The sequence below is a fragment of the Perna viridis genome, chromosome 10, assembly GCF_037379345.1.
Source record: "Perna viridis isolate PV_CMFRI_1.1 ecotype Kerala chromosome 10, ASM3737934v1, whole genome shotgun sequence".
Classification (NCBI taxonomy): Eukaryota; Metazoa; Mollusca; class Bivalvia; order Mytilida; family Mytilidae; genus Perna; species Perna viridis.
This window is the reverse complement of record NC_142454.1, coordinates 28,004,294-28,023,734: the sequence shown is the minus strand read 5'-3', so window position 1 is coordinate 28,023,734 and position 19,441 is coordinate 28,004,294. Positions and strand designations below refer to the sequence as shown.

Genomic DNA, 19,441 nt, shown 5'->3' with positions numbered 1-19,441 from the left:
GAAAATAGCTCTTTGATTGAGCAACATTTTTTTTCGGAGCCATCCATTATCGATTGAAAACAAACTTTATACTATTTGACATACATATAACATATACATTACCTTATCCCCCAATATCATAGGTCTGATTGACTTTTTCATGGGCATTCTCTTTGGATTTACTGACGAAACGGACATTGTCGTTTTTAAATATCATTAAATATAGTGTCCGTTTGACGGGAAGAAATATTTCAGAAATACAAATTAGAAGTGAATAGTATTACTGTTATTAACATATATTTTATCATAGATGATCAAAACCTCGTGTTCATGTCAGATTTCGATGCAAGTTTTTCGTGAATAAGGACAGTTTAGCCAGGTCTTTCATGAGTTTCAAATTTACCGATATTTAACTGACAAGAGTTCGACATATTGAGGCCCGACTTGATATAGAGAATATGTAGCAAATGTGCCATATATTCGGTTAAGGATACATGCATAGTACCCCAGGTTGGTATATGTATAGTACTACAGTGTGTTATACATATAAAGCACCACAAAGCGACATGGGTATAGTTTCACAGAGAGTGATACATGTATAATTAAAGTACCACAGAGAGTGATAAATATATAATACCATAGAAAGTGATAAATATATAATACCATAGAAAGTGATAAATATATAATACCATAGAAAGTGATATATGTATAGTACCACATAGACTGGTATATGTATAGTACCACATATACTGGTATATGTATAGTACCACATAGACTGGTATATGTATAGCACCACAGTGTGTTATGCATAATGTACATATATAGAACTACAGAGAGTGATAAATGTATAATATCATACTTCATACAGAAATCTTGAAATCTGATTGGGGAATGGGTGATGAGTTATTTTAATGTATTCCCTGCACATCCTTACTTGCCCCGCCCCCTCTGAACAGTGGTTGGTGGATTGATTAACCGCCCCTCGGCAGAGATATATCACACGCTGTATCACCCCTCTCAAGGATAGATCATCCTGGACGTCACTATGTATCACCCTCGACGTCAGGATATATCACATTCTCGAATTCAGTATAATGTAACACATACTGCATGTAGTAGAAGGTGTTACGCATCGTATCACACTCTGTAAATATGTCACCCTCGACTTCGTCTCGGGTGATATATTTACCTCGTGTGATACTACAACGCAACACCTTCTACTACAAGCAGTATGTGTATAATACCACAGAGAGCGATTTAAGTATATTTTCACAGTGAGTGATACATGTATATTTTATTACCACTGAGAGTGATACATGTATAGTATCACAGAGGTTGATATAGTTTATATAAAAAAAATAATACTAGTGTTTGAAGTTTCGTTTGTAGTAGTATTCAGAGGTACAAAACTCCATAGGTAATTATCCAACATTCATTGATACATTATACGTTTTTTTACAAGGTTTTATTTAACTGCTATAGTGCAATGAGTTCTATATAAATAGAATTGCATTCAATATACCATTTAAACATCTATCACATCCAATAAGATACTACTACAAGGATACTGTGATTACACAGTGTGAAAGTGGACATACATTGAATGGCACAGCAACCTTAGATGTTTAGTCTCCGGTCAGTGGAACGCACCGTTTCCTGTATGTCAATGTATATACTGCAATTATACTGTATCATTTCAAACACTGGTTGATTTTCTTGGCAATACAAAAATACAGTTGTTACAGATTATGTTGTAACTACAAACGAAACACAATTTTTATTTGAAATGTTTCAGTCAACCATTAAAAAAGGACACTGATTTTGAAGAAAAAAAATAAAGAAAAAAAGTTATTTATTTGCTTACATGTAAATACGTAATGCGTAAAGTTAAAATACCGTTGAATTTTGCATATTTCTAATATAATGCCTTATATGTAGTACATTTATTTACAATTGATGTATTATCGCGGTTGAAGATGGTTCCTGTAAAACCAATCATTTACCATCGAACGTCATTATAATGCCTAAAAGATTGATGTACTTTTATAATGAAAATATCATATTTTTTGTGACACAGACGTTTTTGGAACCCCGGTAAGATCTACATGTAATGTTAATGGACAATGGAAACCAAGAATGCTTAAATGTTTGAAACAAGTGTCTAAATCAGGTAATACCTACATGTTCGGGATTTCACTAGGATGGGTTTGTCCTTAATTGTACACTTTTTCTTGTGATTTGTTCTCCATTGTACTTCAATTTTCGTTTATTTTTCACTCTAACTTATTGAATGTTCTTCCGAAATAGAATAATCAAATTATTCAATAGCTCAAAATATATCACATAAGTACTTTTTTTACTGATAATTCCAATCTAATTAACATATGCCTATTTCGTGCATTATGCTTGTTCACCTTTTCAATGACAGTTTTTACAACAGTGCAAATTCCATGTGCACATCGTAAACAACATGCCTAAGATCGCTTCGACAAAGACTGGAGCCGTTTAGAGGCTTAAACGGTATTATCTGCTTTATTTCAGTCATTGTCGGCATTGTAATTTCAAAACAGTAATTTTGAAAGTATATAATTATCAGTAGCCCGTAAATACTTCGATTGTTTAAACAGAAAACAATGTCGCATTGTCGGTTGTATGCCGACATTTGGATTTTTTTATTAATATTTAGCGATAGGTTATTCGTGCATGTGAAAATTTACCTAATATAATATGATATATATATATATATATATATATATATATATATATATATACAACGTCTCAGAATGTGACGACTCCATTCGCTACACTGCTCCATCGGATCAAATTGATACAGGGAAGATAACGTAAACTTATAGATGGGTCTGAAAAATTCCCAACGATATTAGAACTGTCAAATTTGCGATGCAAATTTTTAGTCGTTCCCTCCGCGGGACTCGAACTCGTACCGCTGTGACATCTATGGCAATATGGTTTTTAGCTTATTTTTGTTTCAAATTGAATTTGTTCGTTTTGTATACCTAACATTACGGCCAGGGTATTCAAAGAAAAAAGGCAAGACGCAAAAAAGGGTGATCGAAATATCACTAAAAAGAACAATACAAGTAAATGAGTAAGAAGGAATGGGGCATTGTTCTGTGTCCTCCGGAGATCATTTCCATTTCAAAAACATGCTTTATTTTTAGCATGCATTTTATAGGTTTTTTTATTTTGTTAATTTTAAACTCGATCTTACTTATTATAACTTTAAACTGTCTCTTATACACTGTACTTAAATTCTAACAAAATTCTCGTGTTTTTGTCAATGCATTACTACAATCACAAGGGTTGCCATTTTTTCTCTTAATTGTGTATAATTTAAATAAGGCGACTTTGCCTTTATAACATCATTGTTATTGGCAAGGTGAATAAAAATTCTTTGATAGCAAGTAGATTCAACAAGAGAATTACTTAACAAAGCAAACTGATAAAGTTGATGGATTTAAACAAGAAAATGTTCACGACACAGTCACGTAGACCTTGTTTCAACAGTATTGTATAACGTTTGGTTTTAACTTTTTCCTGACTTAATTAGTTTTGTTGTTGTTTGTTTGATTTTATTTATTTTTTTTTAATTTATTTTTTTATTTTAATTTTTAAATCTAGTTTTAATATCTATATATTTATACTAAATATACTGCACGATATATATTTATTATTTTTATACACATGAGTAATCAAGGGAGCTAAGGTCATAGCGGTAATCAAAAGAATGTAATTTAGGGACAAAGACCATGTAACAAATGCCGTATTTTGAACAGTGTTATCGTAGATTTTTATATCACTAAAGAATTGCTTGGTATTTACACACATTTCAAAATGCCTAAACTTCCTTGTTTAGCTTTAAATTGCATACAAAGTCCTATTTTGGTTTTGTTTTGAACAATGCTTACACGTTTTGTAATTTTACTATTGCATGCTGGAATACCTAATGCAGTTCAAGGTAAGATTTGAATACAGTATGTAACATTTGTATTAACTACAAACGTTTCAATGTACTACATGTACGGACGGCATTTATTTTCGTTATATAGCTGTATATTGTCTGCCTCCTGGGTAAGAGGGCAGATTACATATTATCAGGCCTCTTGTGAACTTCATTAACGTCAATTTCGTCCAGATACTCGAATATTTTTTTTCTGCTAATCGGGTAACGTCTAAGTCTAATTGGCGTAGCGTTTGTCATAGGAAACTTTGGAATTTGATTTAGGAACAAGAAAGCAAACATCCGAGGGAAAGAATTATGGAAAAAACGATAGGTGTCCGTAACAGATCACCAAGAAAATTCAAATGTAGCAGAGGGATAAAGAATCAACACTTAAGTTACCAAAGAAAATTGTGTAAAGATTCTCGTTTTCCAACCATTTTCTTAAATTGTATGCATCCTCCGTAACAATGACAAAGATGTATTTGTTAGTTCAGTATATATGCAGTTTGTATTCTACACGTTTAAGTAACAGTCTTTAAAAAAAATCAACAGGACGTGATTAATGCATGACCATAATTCCGATATATTAATGTGATTTAATGCTAGGAGAAATCCTACCATGGTACTTAAAACAGTATGAAGGACTTCAATAGTCAGTTTGTGTATACGTAAATTTAGTGTGGGTATTACATGTAATATTTGATTTTTGAAACTAAACTATATATGTGTTAAATATGTTTAAGTTTTGGAGCAGGTAAATGTATTTTGAAATATGATTTAGAAAAAAATATTCAATATTTCAACTATTATTATTTGATGAAATCAAATTCACTTTTAATATCAATAAATACTTCAAAATATAATTGTCTTATCCAAATCCCTATCGCCCAAAACAAGATTCCATGATTCTTCATTCCAAATGTACCATATGATGGGAAATTTTCCCAATACAAATACTGTATATGACTCCTTAAATAGGTAATATGTCAGTGGTATTGACACCTGAAATACACTAGAGCTAACGACCATTTTGACAAAACCACTCGCCCACGGTGGACAAATGAAGTTGTCCAAGCTTTGTCCATTCTTAATGCCCAAGGTGGACAGACGTCCACGTGTCCACCGTGTCAGGTTGACAGTATAGTGTCCACGCCCACGGTGTCCGGTGGATGCGTGATAACCTGTTGATTGGATATGATCCATGATGTCTTAACATTAACAAAGATCTGATAGCATTTTTTACGGAAAATAAGTTGTAAATCGAATTACAAAAATATTGAATTAATTGTAACTGATATAAAAGTGTTTATGGTTAAGACTTATTAGAAACATGCCGCAATATAATTTATTCCATAAGCAGTTTTTATAGACTCTCAAATATACTCAAAATAGAAAATCTTAATTGAACATAATTATCTCATGACTTCCAATGAGAGAGAAGAAATGTGTGTTAAGATCTGTATAACATACATGTCGAGTAGCTAGTTATAGTTTTAATCTTATTCATATGTATTAAGGACAGTCAAAATTAATTAGTGAATTATACTGTTAGCAACATTGTTTTGTCAATCTTTTTAAATATCCTGTAAATAAGCGTTGAAGATTTTAACACCAGTTCAACTTTCTTTTTCTTTTGTTATTCTGATGCAATCGGTATAGTTTGGCTTTTTAGCCGTTGACGTTAAAAACAATCTACCGTGGGAACGCAATTCACCTGATCGCAATTATATTTCCTGATTGGCCAAATACTGATAACTTGGTGGCGTTTCGAAAAAGAACTGTATCGGCAATTGAGGTTTTTATAAATGAGAAGAACAAATTTTACTGCGTCTGCTTTCTTTTTTTTTAAATAATAACTGTTTGTTTTTCTGTTTCTGTTAATTGGTTTTTTACCACATTTGTTATCTTATGGATTGAAAAAAATGCAGATCCGTATTTGACAATTATATATTTTTTTGTATTTAAAAGGAAAGGAAATGGCTTCAGGCTTAACGGTACACAAGATCTTTTACTTGACATTTCTGCCCATGTTGTTATAAAAATTGATCTTTTTGTCTTTTTACACTCGTTACACATACGCAATTTCTACTACACAAGTTCTGTTGTGTGGTCAATAACAAAATTCTGCATTTATTTTTACTTCAGGTGAATGAACCCAAATAACACGCATTCATCACATTTACATGTAACGCATTGACTACATCGTGATCAGCATCACTGCTAAATCGTGCAAAAGGAGTAACCAAGGGTCCGAAATTATTGATCTAATCAAAGACAAATACCACACAGAAAAGAAACCCGATACAAACAACAACAAAAAAATAAAATAAAATAAAATAATAAACGAAATAATACGTACGAAGAAACAAAAGAAAATAAGCAACTCGGATTCCTATTAAAGAACTTTAAAACTGTGAACAATACACAATGACTTGTTCTAGAAACAAATCAGAATACAGGGTGTGCAAAACTTACAATACTAGTACAGTTGCATATTAGATTTAGCAACATAAATACAAAAACAAAATATTTCTTAACACTTAAAAAGTTCCTGAAACACTTATTACAGAAATACCTAGTAATTTGTACGCTCGACGTAGCTTGCATTACAAAAAAAAAATACATTTTAACTGCTATAAAGGACTATTTACAGTGTTCCTGATTAAAACTGATAAAGACACATGCCACAATAAAAGTTATTCCACCAGCAATTTGGACAGACAGTACTTGGTTTCGATTTTATAATTATGTAATTTACTTTTTTTTTATTTTTAAAAAGACAATGCAGATACACTACAAGTGATTTATAACATTTTTTGTTTTGTTATTGATTGTACAGGAACATTTTTTTTTCTAAACGGGCCTCCTTTCCAAGTTTAAGTGTTTCTTTACCATCTCATTAATACATTTTTAACGCTGAAGATCATTTCCATTAACACCGAACGTTCTTTTTTCTGAATTGCTTCACTTGATGATGCACCTTAGATTGTAAAAATGACTACTTGTAACTACTAAATAAAACGTTTACCTGTACACAATTCGACATGAAAAGAAATGCTGATTTCACTATTAATATGCAATTCCCATTCCTCATTCTCTATATACATAAGAAAATGAGAAATTAATCGAACACAAGTACTTTTATCTATATGTTAAAACGGTAAATGCATATTTTATCACTGAAATTAAAACTGTCGTGTTACGAATCTTAAAACTTAAGGGGCGCTCAAATATACTTAAGATATGAAAGTATGTTAATATGTCTATCTTAATTGAACATAAATCTCTCATGTCTACGCCTTCCAATAAATGAGAGGAAATTGATTTCTGTTGAGATCGGTATTGTATACGTGTCGATTAACAAGTTATGAATTTCTTATTTATAGGTATAAAGGACAGTCATGATTAAACATTGGTTTACATTGTAAGGATTATATTTTGGTAATCTTCGCAAATGTCCTGTAAATAAACGTTAAAGATTCTATCAGCATTTTACCTACCTCAAATTTTGTTTGCTTTTTTTCTGCTTTAGGTAATTTTTTTTTTACCACATTTGCTTTTTTATCGACCGAAATGGTATGCAAATCCGTATCTTACAGTACTGTTTCTTCTTATTATTATTATTAATTCCCCGAACGCAAAATGTCGGGGACTTATTGTTTTTGTACGTTTTTTTTACTGGTGAACTCTTGTCCACACGTATTTATAGGAATAGAAACGAAACTTGCTCAGAAGTTGGGCCTTATCCCACAGATGTGGACGCTGTAACAAAATGAAAGGAGAGGCGCTTTGGCGGAAAGGGGGATAGGTCATAATTTAGGACATTGTGATAGCCTGGAAACCTAAGTGGACAGGGACTTGAACATTGGTGTGGTGGTAGAGTTTAGTGAGCTCTAGTGTCACACCTATAAGTTTGTTTTTATTTAATAGGCAATGCAAATAAAACTTTATTGAATGTTGCGTATCGTTAACATCTCGGAATACCAATAAAATTTTTTGCCGATGTATAGCCATTTTCGAAATGGCTACCAAAGTTCATAATCTAGGACATTGCAATATCTCGGTAACCTATATGGCTAGAAACTTGAATTTTGGTATGGTTATACAGTTAATGAATCGATATGTTGTTTGTTGCCATGGCAACAAAAAACTATTTTTTTTTCACATGGCCATGAGTATTTTTTTATTCATTAAACAAATTTAATGAAACTGACCATGGAATCCACGCAAAAATTCTGACGTAAAGTCGCCATTTTCAGAATGGCTGCCTTAAGTCACAACCTAGGATAGAGCATTATCCCAACAACATGAATAGCTACAAATCTAAAAATAGGTCTGTCAAATGAATTGAATAGACATAACAACACAATTATAAAATTGGGAACTTAAACGGTTGTCGGGGGCGACATTCGCTATTGCAATGTAATTCTAGTTATATATTTTTTTCCTTTTAAAATAATAATGAAATGGCTTTAGACGGTGCACTAGACCTTTAACCCGGCATTTTTTTTTTATCCCTGTTGTATTAAAAATTGACATTGAATCAACTGCCTATTTTATCAAAATTGACGATATTAGGGTTAAAATACTTCACTTTTCTTGGAAAAAAATCCGTTCAAATATGGTATTTCTGGTCACGTCATGAGAGGATATTTGAATTGTCCTTCAAAATTCGACGCTTCGATATTTTTTTATTTTATTTTTTTAAAGTAATTTTAATAAACCAGTAAAGTCAATAATATTTCATATTTTTTACGGTTTTTTTCTCTGCAATATCGTCTTTTGTGGAAATAACACATATAAGCAAGGACCGTGAAGTTAAAAATTCTCATTAAATCATTATGATCATGACTTTAATTTCCTTCTGATTTTTTAAACTAAGAATTAAACATCAATCGTTCAATTGTGTACATGCATCACATCAAACATCCTTCCCGTTTAGTGTAGCATGTTGATGTTCTTAATTCTTATATGTAACACCACTCTCGTGTCATGGTTGTACACATCACCATAGAATATAACCAATGTGTATATAGACTAAATTTGACAAATAAGACTTTTATAATATCGTACAAATTTTCTTTAATAGCAAAGATAAATAAATCACTTAGTATCAAGTAAACCAAACAGGAGAAATACTTAACAACGCAAAAATGATCAACCACGTTGCCTTTGTGAAATATATTGTGTTTGAGGTAACTGAGTTATATTTTCTGGTTTTTTTTTATATTATTATTATGTTTTGTTTTGTTTATTCGTGTATTGCTTTCATTTAATGAATTTCGTTTCATTTTGTTTTGCCTCAATTCACACCCTCCGAAATCCCTTTTGTCTTATGTGTATGTATCAGATATCTTAAACAGTGAAAACTTGAAATCTTTACTGCAGAGTTGGGTGTTATCTACAAAAACAAATATCTGAAATGCGTCCACTTCCTTGTTTAGCCTTTTAGATAAACCTAGGGTCTTACACGAAATGACTTCATGAAATAACAATGCTAACAAATTTTGTGATTTTTATATTGAATACTGGAATAGTCATAGCAGGTCAAGGTAAGATTTGAATACAGTATGAAACTTATTGCATTTATTATGAGTAAACAATTTTATAGATGATATACTTCCACATGTGCTTATACAATACTGTCATTAATTGTAATGCATGTCATCACAAGCGGGACGATAGAAGATGTATATAAACGCGTACCAAGACAAACACAAAATATGGCTAATAATTCTAAACTCATATAACAAACATCTTCTTACATTTTCGAACGTTTCTTAAAAAAAACATCCTGATATAAAAAAAGTGAGGTCAGTCATTCTTGGAAATAGTGTAATGTAATACGTTATATGATTAAATTGTATGTTTTATGTCTTTTTATGAAAGGTGTTTTTCCTGATTGTATAAAGTCGAGTTATATCTTGTATTAGTACAGACTATATTGTAAATATCGCAAATTTACAAGAACTACTTACATTAACACCACAAATTTGATCAATGTATCAAATGCATCTACATTTTTTTTTATTTTTTATACTTGTGTACATTGTAGTCAAAAATTGCGATTTGACTGTTTTCAACAAGTCTTCAACTTTCATAAATTGTCCTTTGTAGAAAGTCGATATTTACTTGAAAAACGAGTATTGCAAACATTTATGAAAATATCGATAGATAATCGATGACCCACGATAAGGTAATAAAAAGTGAAACCTGCCTGTCTACACAGATCCCCTTTTGGCATTTAAAAAAATGATTTGAATGAGACACGTGTTCAGTTCGCATGGTTCCGAAATACATTGCAATCGATATAAAGAAACTAACAACTGTCTAGTATAGACATGTATTCAGACTATTCAGGTTTCAGTTTAGACTGGTTTCACTGTATAATATATGATGTTATGTGCCATTTCTTTCACGACGAGAGGGGATATACAGATTCAATTTTATATTAACACTTGTAAGGGAGACATTTGATAAAAGCATATCATATATTTCCTGCGAAAATTGGAGTCTCTCTCTTTAGTAAAATTCAGGCAGTTCATATGATATGGGAAGCAAGGGGTAAACTTTCTTGGACTTAATTTTTCGTTCCAATGAATTGTTTACGTCATATATAGCTTATGTTGGGTACAGTCTGTTTTAAGTGGACAATTGATTGCTAAGAAAACGATTTTAAAAAAAAAAAAAAAAAAACAAATCAACTATTACTAAAAAAAGAGTTTTTTTCCCTCTTTTAAATGAATGTTGATGCTTTTCTTATTTATTTTGTCTCTTAAATCGTTCCAGTTAATAAAAGCAACATTCAACTTTGAGATTCAGGATTTTATTTACACTCAAAGAGTGTAAAATGTAACAAGTGGCAATCAATAATACAAACTGTTGACGAAATTGGTAAGATCAACTCAAATACAAATTAAAACGATAGATAAACGAGTATTTAATCCACAATAAAGATACAATTAGCACAGGTCAATTTTATCAGGCAAACCTGGTCTACCTTAAAACTTTCGATTAATCATTACTATTATATATAATCATTCATCTTGAATTTTTTGTTTTCACAAAATTTAATACCTATTTCTACGTAAGTATTGCGATTAATAATATATTATTCAAAAGTGATTCTGAGAAAGGTTGCATCTGTGATATGAAATAGGTGAAAATGTTTTGAAAACAAAACTTATGTACCCGACGTCAAATACAGCACATTTTCGATTTGAAGCTCTATTTTGTTAAACTGTCGGGACTTACCGCTACAGTTGTCTCTCTTTTATCTAATTTGAAGATAGTTCGTATATATGCATGACGTGATAGTACCAACGAGTCGTTTATTGGCTGGAATCGTGAGTAACAAATCTTTACGGGAAAATCGTAAATTAATATTCACCGTTTTGGTTTCTATGGGACGATTTGTTTACAAACGAAGTTCCTAAGTTCCCGTCGAACTCCAGCGACAATCGTATTATTTCCCCATTTTGGATGTAAACGAAAGCTGATTTGCCGGACGCTTTTTACACGATGCTGTTCAATCTGTTTATACTATTTTTGTGTATCATTTACGATTTAAGGCAATTGTAAACTGGATTTAAAGTAAGACAGCCAGGATTCTAGGGTTCAGACATTTTTTTTCTGTCAGTAACTTACATGCAACGTATTTTTGTCGGACTATTTGAATAATTCTGATTAAGTTATTACTCGATCATTAAGCACGAGAGATTACAGTTTAGAGTACAAATATGCATATGACACATCGCATTTTTCGCAAAAGCTTGCATGATAGAAACAAATATAAAAAAAAAAACATGTTTACATGTGACAAAGACTATATACATGTACAATACTGATAGCAATATAGAATCCGTGAATATTTCATAACAATCCTTATAAGTGCACTCTGAATTTATGGAGACACAGGCACTTCAACATGAGGATAAACTTCTGCATGAAATGAGAAGAAAGCTCATTCGATTGTTGTACAGTATCACTCTTAAGTCATCATTGCCCCTTTAGGACTAGTGAAATGGTGCAATCTAAAAGGATTTCTTTGTCTAGTTGAACATTAAATGGCTTTGTAGGTGTCCAACATTTATAGACAACTTGAATATCGAAAGTAGTGTAGTCATGCAAATACATGTAATTAGAAATGAGCAACTGGTACTGATAAGAGGTTATACATCAAGTGTTTTTTATTAAAATCTTATTAATTCAAACCAAATAATATGATATTCCATGGGCGGATAGAGTGGGTCCAATGTGGATATCTGTTGTGGTAAAATTATCGATATATTAAGTTTTAATCTAAAACAGCCAAAATCTACCCTTGACAACCCATGCTTTGCAACTTTATGTGAGAGGCGCATTTAATCGTTCCAGTTAATAACAGCAACATGCAACAAGTGGTATTCAGTGATACAGACTATTGACGAAATTGAAAAATATGAACTCATATACACATTCAAACGATAACTAAACGAGTACTTAATCCATAATGATCAAACAATTAGCACAGGCAAATTTTATCGGGCAAACCTGGTTTGATCTACATGAAAACTTTCGATTAATCATTCCTGCATTATATAATCCTTTGACTTGTTTTTTTTTTTTTTTTTTCACAAAATTACATAGCCATTTATACGTGAATATTTCGATTTACAATATGTTATTCAAAAGTGATTCTGAGAAAGGGTGCATCTGGGATATGATATAGGTAAAAATGTTTTGAAAACAAAACTTGTAGTGTGCCACCGAAAGGCTGGTTTTTACATTGACACACCCTTCAACATTATTTTGAATTTATAATGAGGAATGGGGAAATTTATGGTATATGACAAAGACACCAGTTCATTTCAGCTCTTGATTGGTATGAATTTCCCATGTAAACAATTTAACACTGCCTATTTTAGAATTCCAATTCTCCCCTGGTCATAACCAGAAGGGAAGTCTTCACCCCGACCCCAACAAGATTCCCTTCTCCAATAGAATTGGACAGCATTTTTATGAAATATTTACGTTGTTAATTGGGTTTTACAATTTTGAATTCTTCCGCATTATTTTTAATTAGATATCATGGAAACAATGTATATTTCATATAACTCAATACCTTTAAAGCTAATTTCAACATCATCCCAATTCATGGTCCCAATATTTCGTACACAATTGACATATCCCCATCAACATTCCCCATCTTCATATTCCTATTTTCTATATAACAGAGACTAGGAAGTTTACCCGATATAAGTATTGTTATTAAAAAAAACCATCACTTGTTTATATAGATTTACTCATGTTATTTATAATCATATGCAATACATGAAAGTTTACACCATTTTTTTTTTTACAAGTATACCACACCTCGTTTTGCCTTAGTATTGCCTTGGTTAACAAGTGTTCATTTATTTACTTACATTGATATGAAGAAAAAATTGAAGTGTCTTGTTTTGACAAATATTCAGATTCAAAACTTCATTGTAAAAAGAAAAAGTGTTAGCTGATTTAGGGATTTTATGCGTAATCTTTCAGGTGATGATGAATTATACAATTACCTGTTACAAATAGACCATTCCTTTATGCATATTTTTATCCATGCCAGCTTTTGATTTTTTCTTATCCCCCGTAAAACATCAAGGGTTAAGACATAAGTCCGTTTATTTCATTAGTAAAACGGGGTGAACTGTCGTTTTTGTATACTCAAATAATTCATTAACTTTGATTCAGAAAATAAATTCAATTGCAACAGAAGTAGTTTCATCTCCTTATGGATGATAATTATTAAATTGTTACATCTCTATATTCAGTTACTTCAATGGTTTTGATATGATCACGATCGAATGGTTGTTTATCAGTAATCACCTATATGTGTCATAAATTAGAAAACAAACTGCTTAGATATGTTAAACGAGTAATCAAGGGAACCGAGATTCTATCGAAAATAAAAAAAATAATAATCCAAGGACAAAGACCAGACACAGAAATAGGTAAACACAACAAAATAATGAATACAAGTAACAAAAGTGAATGAGCAACTCGGACTCCACTAACAACTGGGAGTATGAACCAGGTGAACCGGTAGGGTAGGCGTCCTCTGCTTTCCTAGAAACACCTTTTGAGTTGCTCATAAAGATTCAGGCCCAGGGTTGACTTAAGAGGGAAAGCAAACCACGACACGTTGAACAAATCAAATTCCAGGAAGCGGATGGATACACCGTAACAATCTGATTTATCATAGTGATGACCATGAAACTTCTGTAGTAATGACTTCAATCTTGTAGTAACATAATCTTGTTTAGGAAGCCTAACTGTAAGAAGTCTAGCGCGATACAAAAAGCCCGTGTTGTTACGGCAAGCTCTTGTCTAACATATGAATTGTGATATGTAAAATCCATACGTAGGTGCTGAAGGGATATTACCAAAGATAAAAGGGATGTTAACAATTCTAAATGAAAGGTCATCATCTTTATAATAAAGTATGTTCAATAGTTGTCTTTAACTATGGATCTCTAATCTGATCTTTAATATAAAAATTGAAGTCGCCGTGGATACATGTAGGAGCCAAAATATCGTCTAAATATCTGAAGGCGTTGTCAATTTGTTTTACAAAATGTTGTTTGGAATGGTCTTCATTTATTTAAGCTGTAAATTTATCTCCGCAACAATAGAGAAATAGGTCCGCAATACATGGTCAAATTACTGGAAGATAACTGGTATTGCATTAGCGACCGAAAGTGTTGCTTAACAAGAATTCGATTGCTGTAACGATGTCTAATTAACGCAGTGTTTATATTTTTCGTTACTTAAAATGATCTTTAAGAATTTGAACAAATGTATTCAAATCTCGATTTATGAAAGGACATATTTGAAAAAAATAATTCGTGCATATGAGATTATTTGAAAGTGCTGTGTATAGTGTAGAAAAATCAAAACTTTGAACTTTTGAACAGATCCGGAAGACCCAACATTGGCATATATTTACCAAGCACTTCAGGCTAACTTATAAAACTATAAAAACGGTTTATCAAAAAAAAAAATCATAAACTTTGTTACAAACATTTGTAGGTAGAATGTTATAATACTGAACGCACTAGTGAGTAATAATAGAAAGTGTGGTGAACAATGATTTGAAAAGGACATAAATCAATATTTATAGGGTGATTTGATGTCTGGGAATACAGTACATGTATTTTGTATGAGGAAATTTAATTAATCTAGGCTCGATTTGTGAAGCCGTTTATGTAAGTTCCTCATATCAGCCTCTGAAAATTTAGTCAGCTTGAATGTTGGTGAATTCGTAACTTAATTGAGTAGAATTGCAATATACAATATTCCTCAAATAATAACAATATTGTGTGCAGCATTATTATTAAGAATAAAAAACAACTTCCATGCCGAGTTCATTCAACTTAGGGAAATACGGTCTTTATGTTTACATCAGAAGTAAAGTAGTCTTCAAATATTTAATCTGTATATCTGAATAGTGAATATCTCAACAAATCAAATTCCATTTATGTGCTTCTAGACAAATGAAATTGAACTGTTTAGTAGACTGTATACAAAACATATTAAAACTTAAAGAACCGTATCAAAATTAGATACTACAATAAGTAAAGATACCTTAATTGGTAGATAAGGAAAACAGAAAGACAATGGAAAGTGTAACGAGACAAAAATTTCGGAAAAGACAGTAGTTGGCCCTCAATTTACAGAGTATATGTATAAAAAATGTAAATAGAGACAGAATGTATTAAAAATCGGAAAAAAAAACAAAATATTCTGCATTTGCTAACTGTTGATTTCTCAATATGTTAAAGAAAACCAAGACTGTGTTGAATCAGACTGGAGAGGAAACTACAATGGAACAGTGCATACAACTGTCACTGGTAAAACGTGTAAAAGGTGGAATGGCACAAGGTTTTCTAACTACGGGCTAATCAACTATTGTCGTGCACCAAAGATTGAAGCAGATTCTTATCATGGACCTTGGTGTTATGTCGACGGAAATCCTAATTGGGAACACTGTTTTATTCCAATCTGTAGTGAGTATATATTATTTATTTTGAACACACATGCTATCATTCACTCCCACATAAATTATGTGTATATAATGTAAGTGTTCCACCTCTTGTGTGTGTGTGTGTGTGTGTGTGTGTGTGTGTGTGTGTGTGTGTGTGTGTGTGTGTGTGAAAATGTTTTGTTTTTCTTTCTAAAAAATATGTTTGCATTGATGGGTTATTGATTGTGTCATTTTGTCTGCGTATAAAACTAATACAAACAGAGAACAGGAATTTAAAAAAAATCCGTGTGCTTAAGATCGTTATAAAGCACTGACATTTCAAAATTAAAGTTCAAATTAAAGAAAACATAATTGATAATGACAAGATAGAAAGAGCAACAGTGTTAATTGCACTTATTGACTAGATCTTATTAGATCCCCTTATTATATTTTATTAAACTAAATTTCCTTTCAAAAAAAAATAAAACCAAATTATCTAAACTTAAATGATGTAAGTGTTTTTAAATCCTCAAATTCTTAATATTTGATGGCATGTGATTGATATAATTATTTGCATAATTCAAATAAATGCAGCAAAGATTAGTAGACGTAACAAAAATACCACAGAAAAAAAAAACAGAGTGAATTCCTTTGTTCAAAAGATATACAGAAGCCAACTGCTTTTTGTTGTTGTAGGATACAACTTTTGCATAGATTCATATCCAGGTGACTGGAAAGGACGGGATGGGAACACTGTTTTGTTCCACTTTGTGGTGAACACATTTCTTTTTTAACTGTATTTATAACAAGAATAGGCAGACAGTGGATCGAAAGCTACATTTACGGTCAACTGCAAGAAGCTTAAGACATGAGTTATCGAAACATCGAAACCATATTATATAGTTTAGATTATTTAAAGACATTTCAACAATCTCTAATGTAATAGACAAATACATTTCAAATCCGTTTTAGTTACATGAAAAAAAACTTATTTCAAGTGATAAGAAAAAGTTATGGAAAACAGAAAGACAATGGAAAGTGAAACGAGACAAAAATCTCGCAAAAGACAGTAGTTGGCCTTCAATTTACAGAGTATATGTATACAAAAATGTAAATAGAGACAGAATGTATTAAAAATCGGAAAACAAAACAAAATATTCTGCATTTGCTAACTGTTGATTTCTCAATATGTTAAAGAAAACCAAGACTGTGCTGAATCATATCCAAATGACTGGAGAGGAAACTACAATGGAACAGTGCATACAACTGTCACTGGTAAAACGTGTAAAATGTGGAATGGCTCATTTTTTCTAACTATGGGCTAACCAACTATTGTCGTGCACCAAAGATTGACGCAGATTCTTATCATGGACCTTGGTGTTATGACGACGGATATCCTTATTGGGAACACTGTTTTATTCCAATCTATAGTGAGTATATATTATTTATTTTGAACACACATGCTATTATTCACTCCCACATATATTATGTGTATATAATGTTAGTGTTCCACCTACTGTGTGTGTGTGTGTGTGTGTGTGTGTGTGTGTGTGTGTGTGTGTGTGTGTGTGTGTGAAAATAGTTTTTTTTTTCTTTCTAAAAAAATATTTTTGCATTGATGGGTTATTGATTGTGTCATTTTCTCTGCGTATGAAAATAATATACAAACAGAGAACAGGTATTAAAAAAAATCCGTGTGTTTAAGATCGTTAGAAAGCATTGACATTTCAAAATTAAAGTTCAAATTAAAGAAAATATAATTGATAATGACAAGGTAGAAAGAGCAACAGTGTTAATTGCACTCATTGACTAGATTTTATTAGATATCCTTATTATATTTTATTAAACTAAATTTCCTTTCAATAAAAAGATAAAACCAAATTATCTAAACTTAAATGATGTAATGGTTTTTAAATCCTCAAATTCCTAATATTTGATGGCATGTGATTGATATAATTGTTTGCATAATTCAAATAAATTCAGCAAAGATTAGCAGAAGTAACAAAAATACCACAGAAAAAAACAGAGTGAATTCCTCCTGTATTTATAACAAGAATAGACAGACAGTGGATCGAAAGCTACATTTACGGTCAACTGCAAGAAGCTTAAGACATGAGTTATCGAAACATCGAAACCGTATTATATAGTTTAGATTATTTAAAGACATTTCAACAATCTCTAATGTAATAGACAAATACAATTCAAATCCGTTTTAATTACATGAAAAAAAAACTTATTTCAAGTGATAAGAAAAATGTTGTATAAATAAAAATGTAAACAGAGAGCAACACGGGGAAATTTTTTGCGTAAAAAATTCAACGAAACTGTTTTTAAACTATACAATATCAATTTGTTTGTTTAAGCACTTCAATAAAGGTGCATATCTTAGTAGTTTTATCAACTCAAGTAGATAAAGCTTTTTGAACATGCAATACAACTATATTTGTTCAATGATTTCAACCCTGTGTTAAGCTGCATTCGTTAGTACTAATAAAACGTTTGCAAACTAGGTACACCTGCCGTGGAAAAAAATAACAGATTGCCTCTTTAAAAATGTACTTTGGCGTAAAATATAGATATATGGTATTAATTAATCTAAGCTCTTTTCCTCTCATAATGATAGACAAAGATTGTATAAGGAACAGAAATGACAAAAACTACAACGGAACATTGAACGTCACAATATCTGGTTACCATTGTCGGCCGTGGAAATATGATCCTCCAATTGATGGAACTCCACCGCGTTTTCATGGGGAGACATTAAACTACTGCAGAACACCACATGGATACACACAAACTACACCATGGTGCTACACAATTAGTGCAGAAAAACGACTGGAGATATGTAATGTTTCTTTATGCGGTAAGGTTTTTATTATTGCATATCAGTTCTTGAATATTAATGTTAATGTAAAACTAATGACAATCAAGAACATAAATGACAATTTGTACGAAGACGTGACTAAGGAATTCATTTAATTTGCTCGCACGTACAATGTTAATTAACTTCTCAGGCATGCAGTCCGATTTTCCCACTGTATTTTTTTTTTCTATTTCTTGACAACTATCTTTTATTGATGATAATCTCATTGTAACGATTTCGAAAGGCCACTACACCCATAACATTTCCTGAATACGAAACGCGTGCTAGGGTTTGCAACACGGTCAATTATCTTTAATATGTAGTCATGCACACATCACCTCTTGACTTGTTCTTGTATTTAGAGTGTCATTGATATCTCATACATTGCACCAGAGCTGTAAGGATAACATATATTCGTATAACCATATTTATCATGCTAAAGTTCCACGAAATATAAAATTATAGAGCAGTTTAATGATGTTAAAAAAATTTTTGTAAGTACTCAAGTCGCCACCATAATTCATTAATTAGTTTTTGCGTCAAATCAATCTGTATTTTATGAAGGTATTTGTATCTTTTGTAGGTGATATCAGATGTAAGTTTTTTTTTTATAAATACATACACTTTGTTACCTTTTCACATTATT

The 19,441-nt window shown here is 31.5% G+C and overlaps 1 protein-coding gene across 7 annotated transcripts in view; it reads left to right on the top strand.

The window, feature by feature from the left end:
- Positions 1-19,130, top strand: part of LOC148605233 (putative apolipoprotein(a)-like protein 2) — a 68,033-nt gene extending 48,903 nt beyond the window's left edge. Inside the window, exons 1-5 of one of the 7 annotated variants that reach the window (XM_088548030.1) lie at positions 8,760-9,495; positions 15,751-15,975; positions 16,629-16,705; positions 17,130-17,362; positions 18,556-18,824. In XM_088548030.1, coding sequence (XP_088404156.1) covers positions 9,438-9,495; positions 15,751-15,975; positions 16,629-16,705; positions 17,130-17,246 — 477 coding nt within the window. In that variant the 5' untranslated portion in view covers positions 8,760-9,437 and the 3' untranslated portion in view covers positions 17,247-17,362; positions 18,556-18,824. Of the gene's footprint in view, positions 1-2,742; positions 3,959-8,270; positions 9,496-15,750; positions 15,976-16,628; positions 16,706-17,129; positions 17,363-17,915 lie in introns of those variants that run through there. The other 6 variants (XM_088548029.1, XM_088548032.1, XM_088548026.1 and 3 more) reach the window with 6 other exon arrangements.
- The last annotated feature ends 311 nt before the right edge of the window (positions 19,131-19,441 follow it).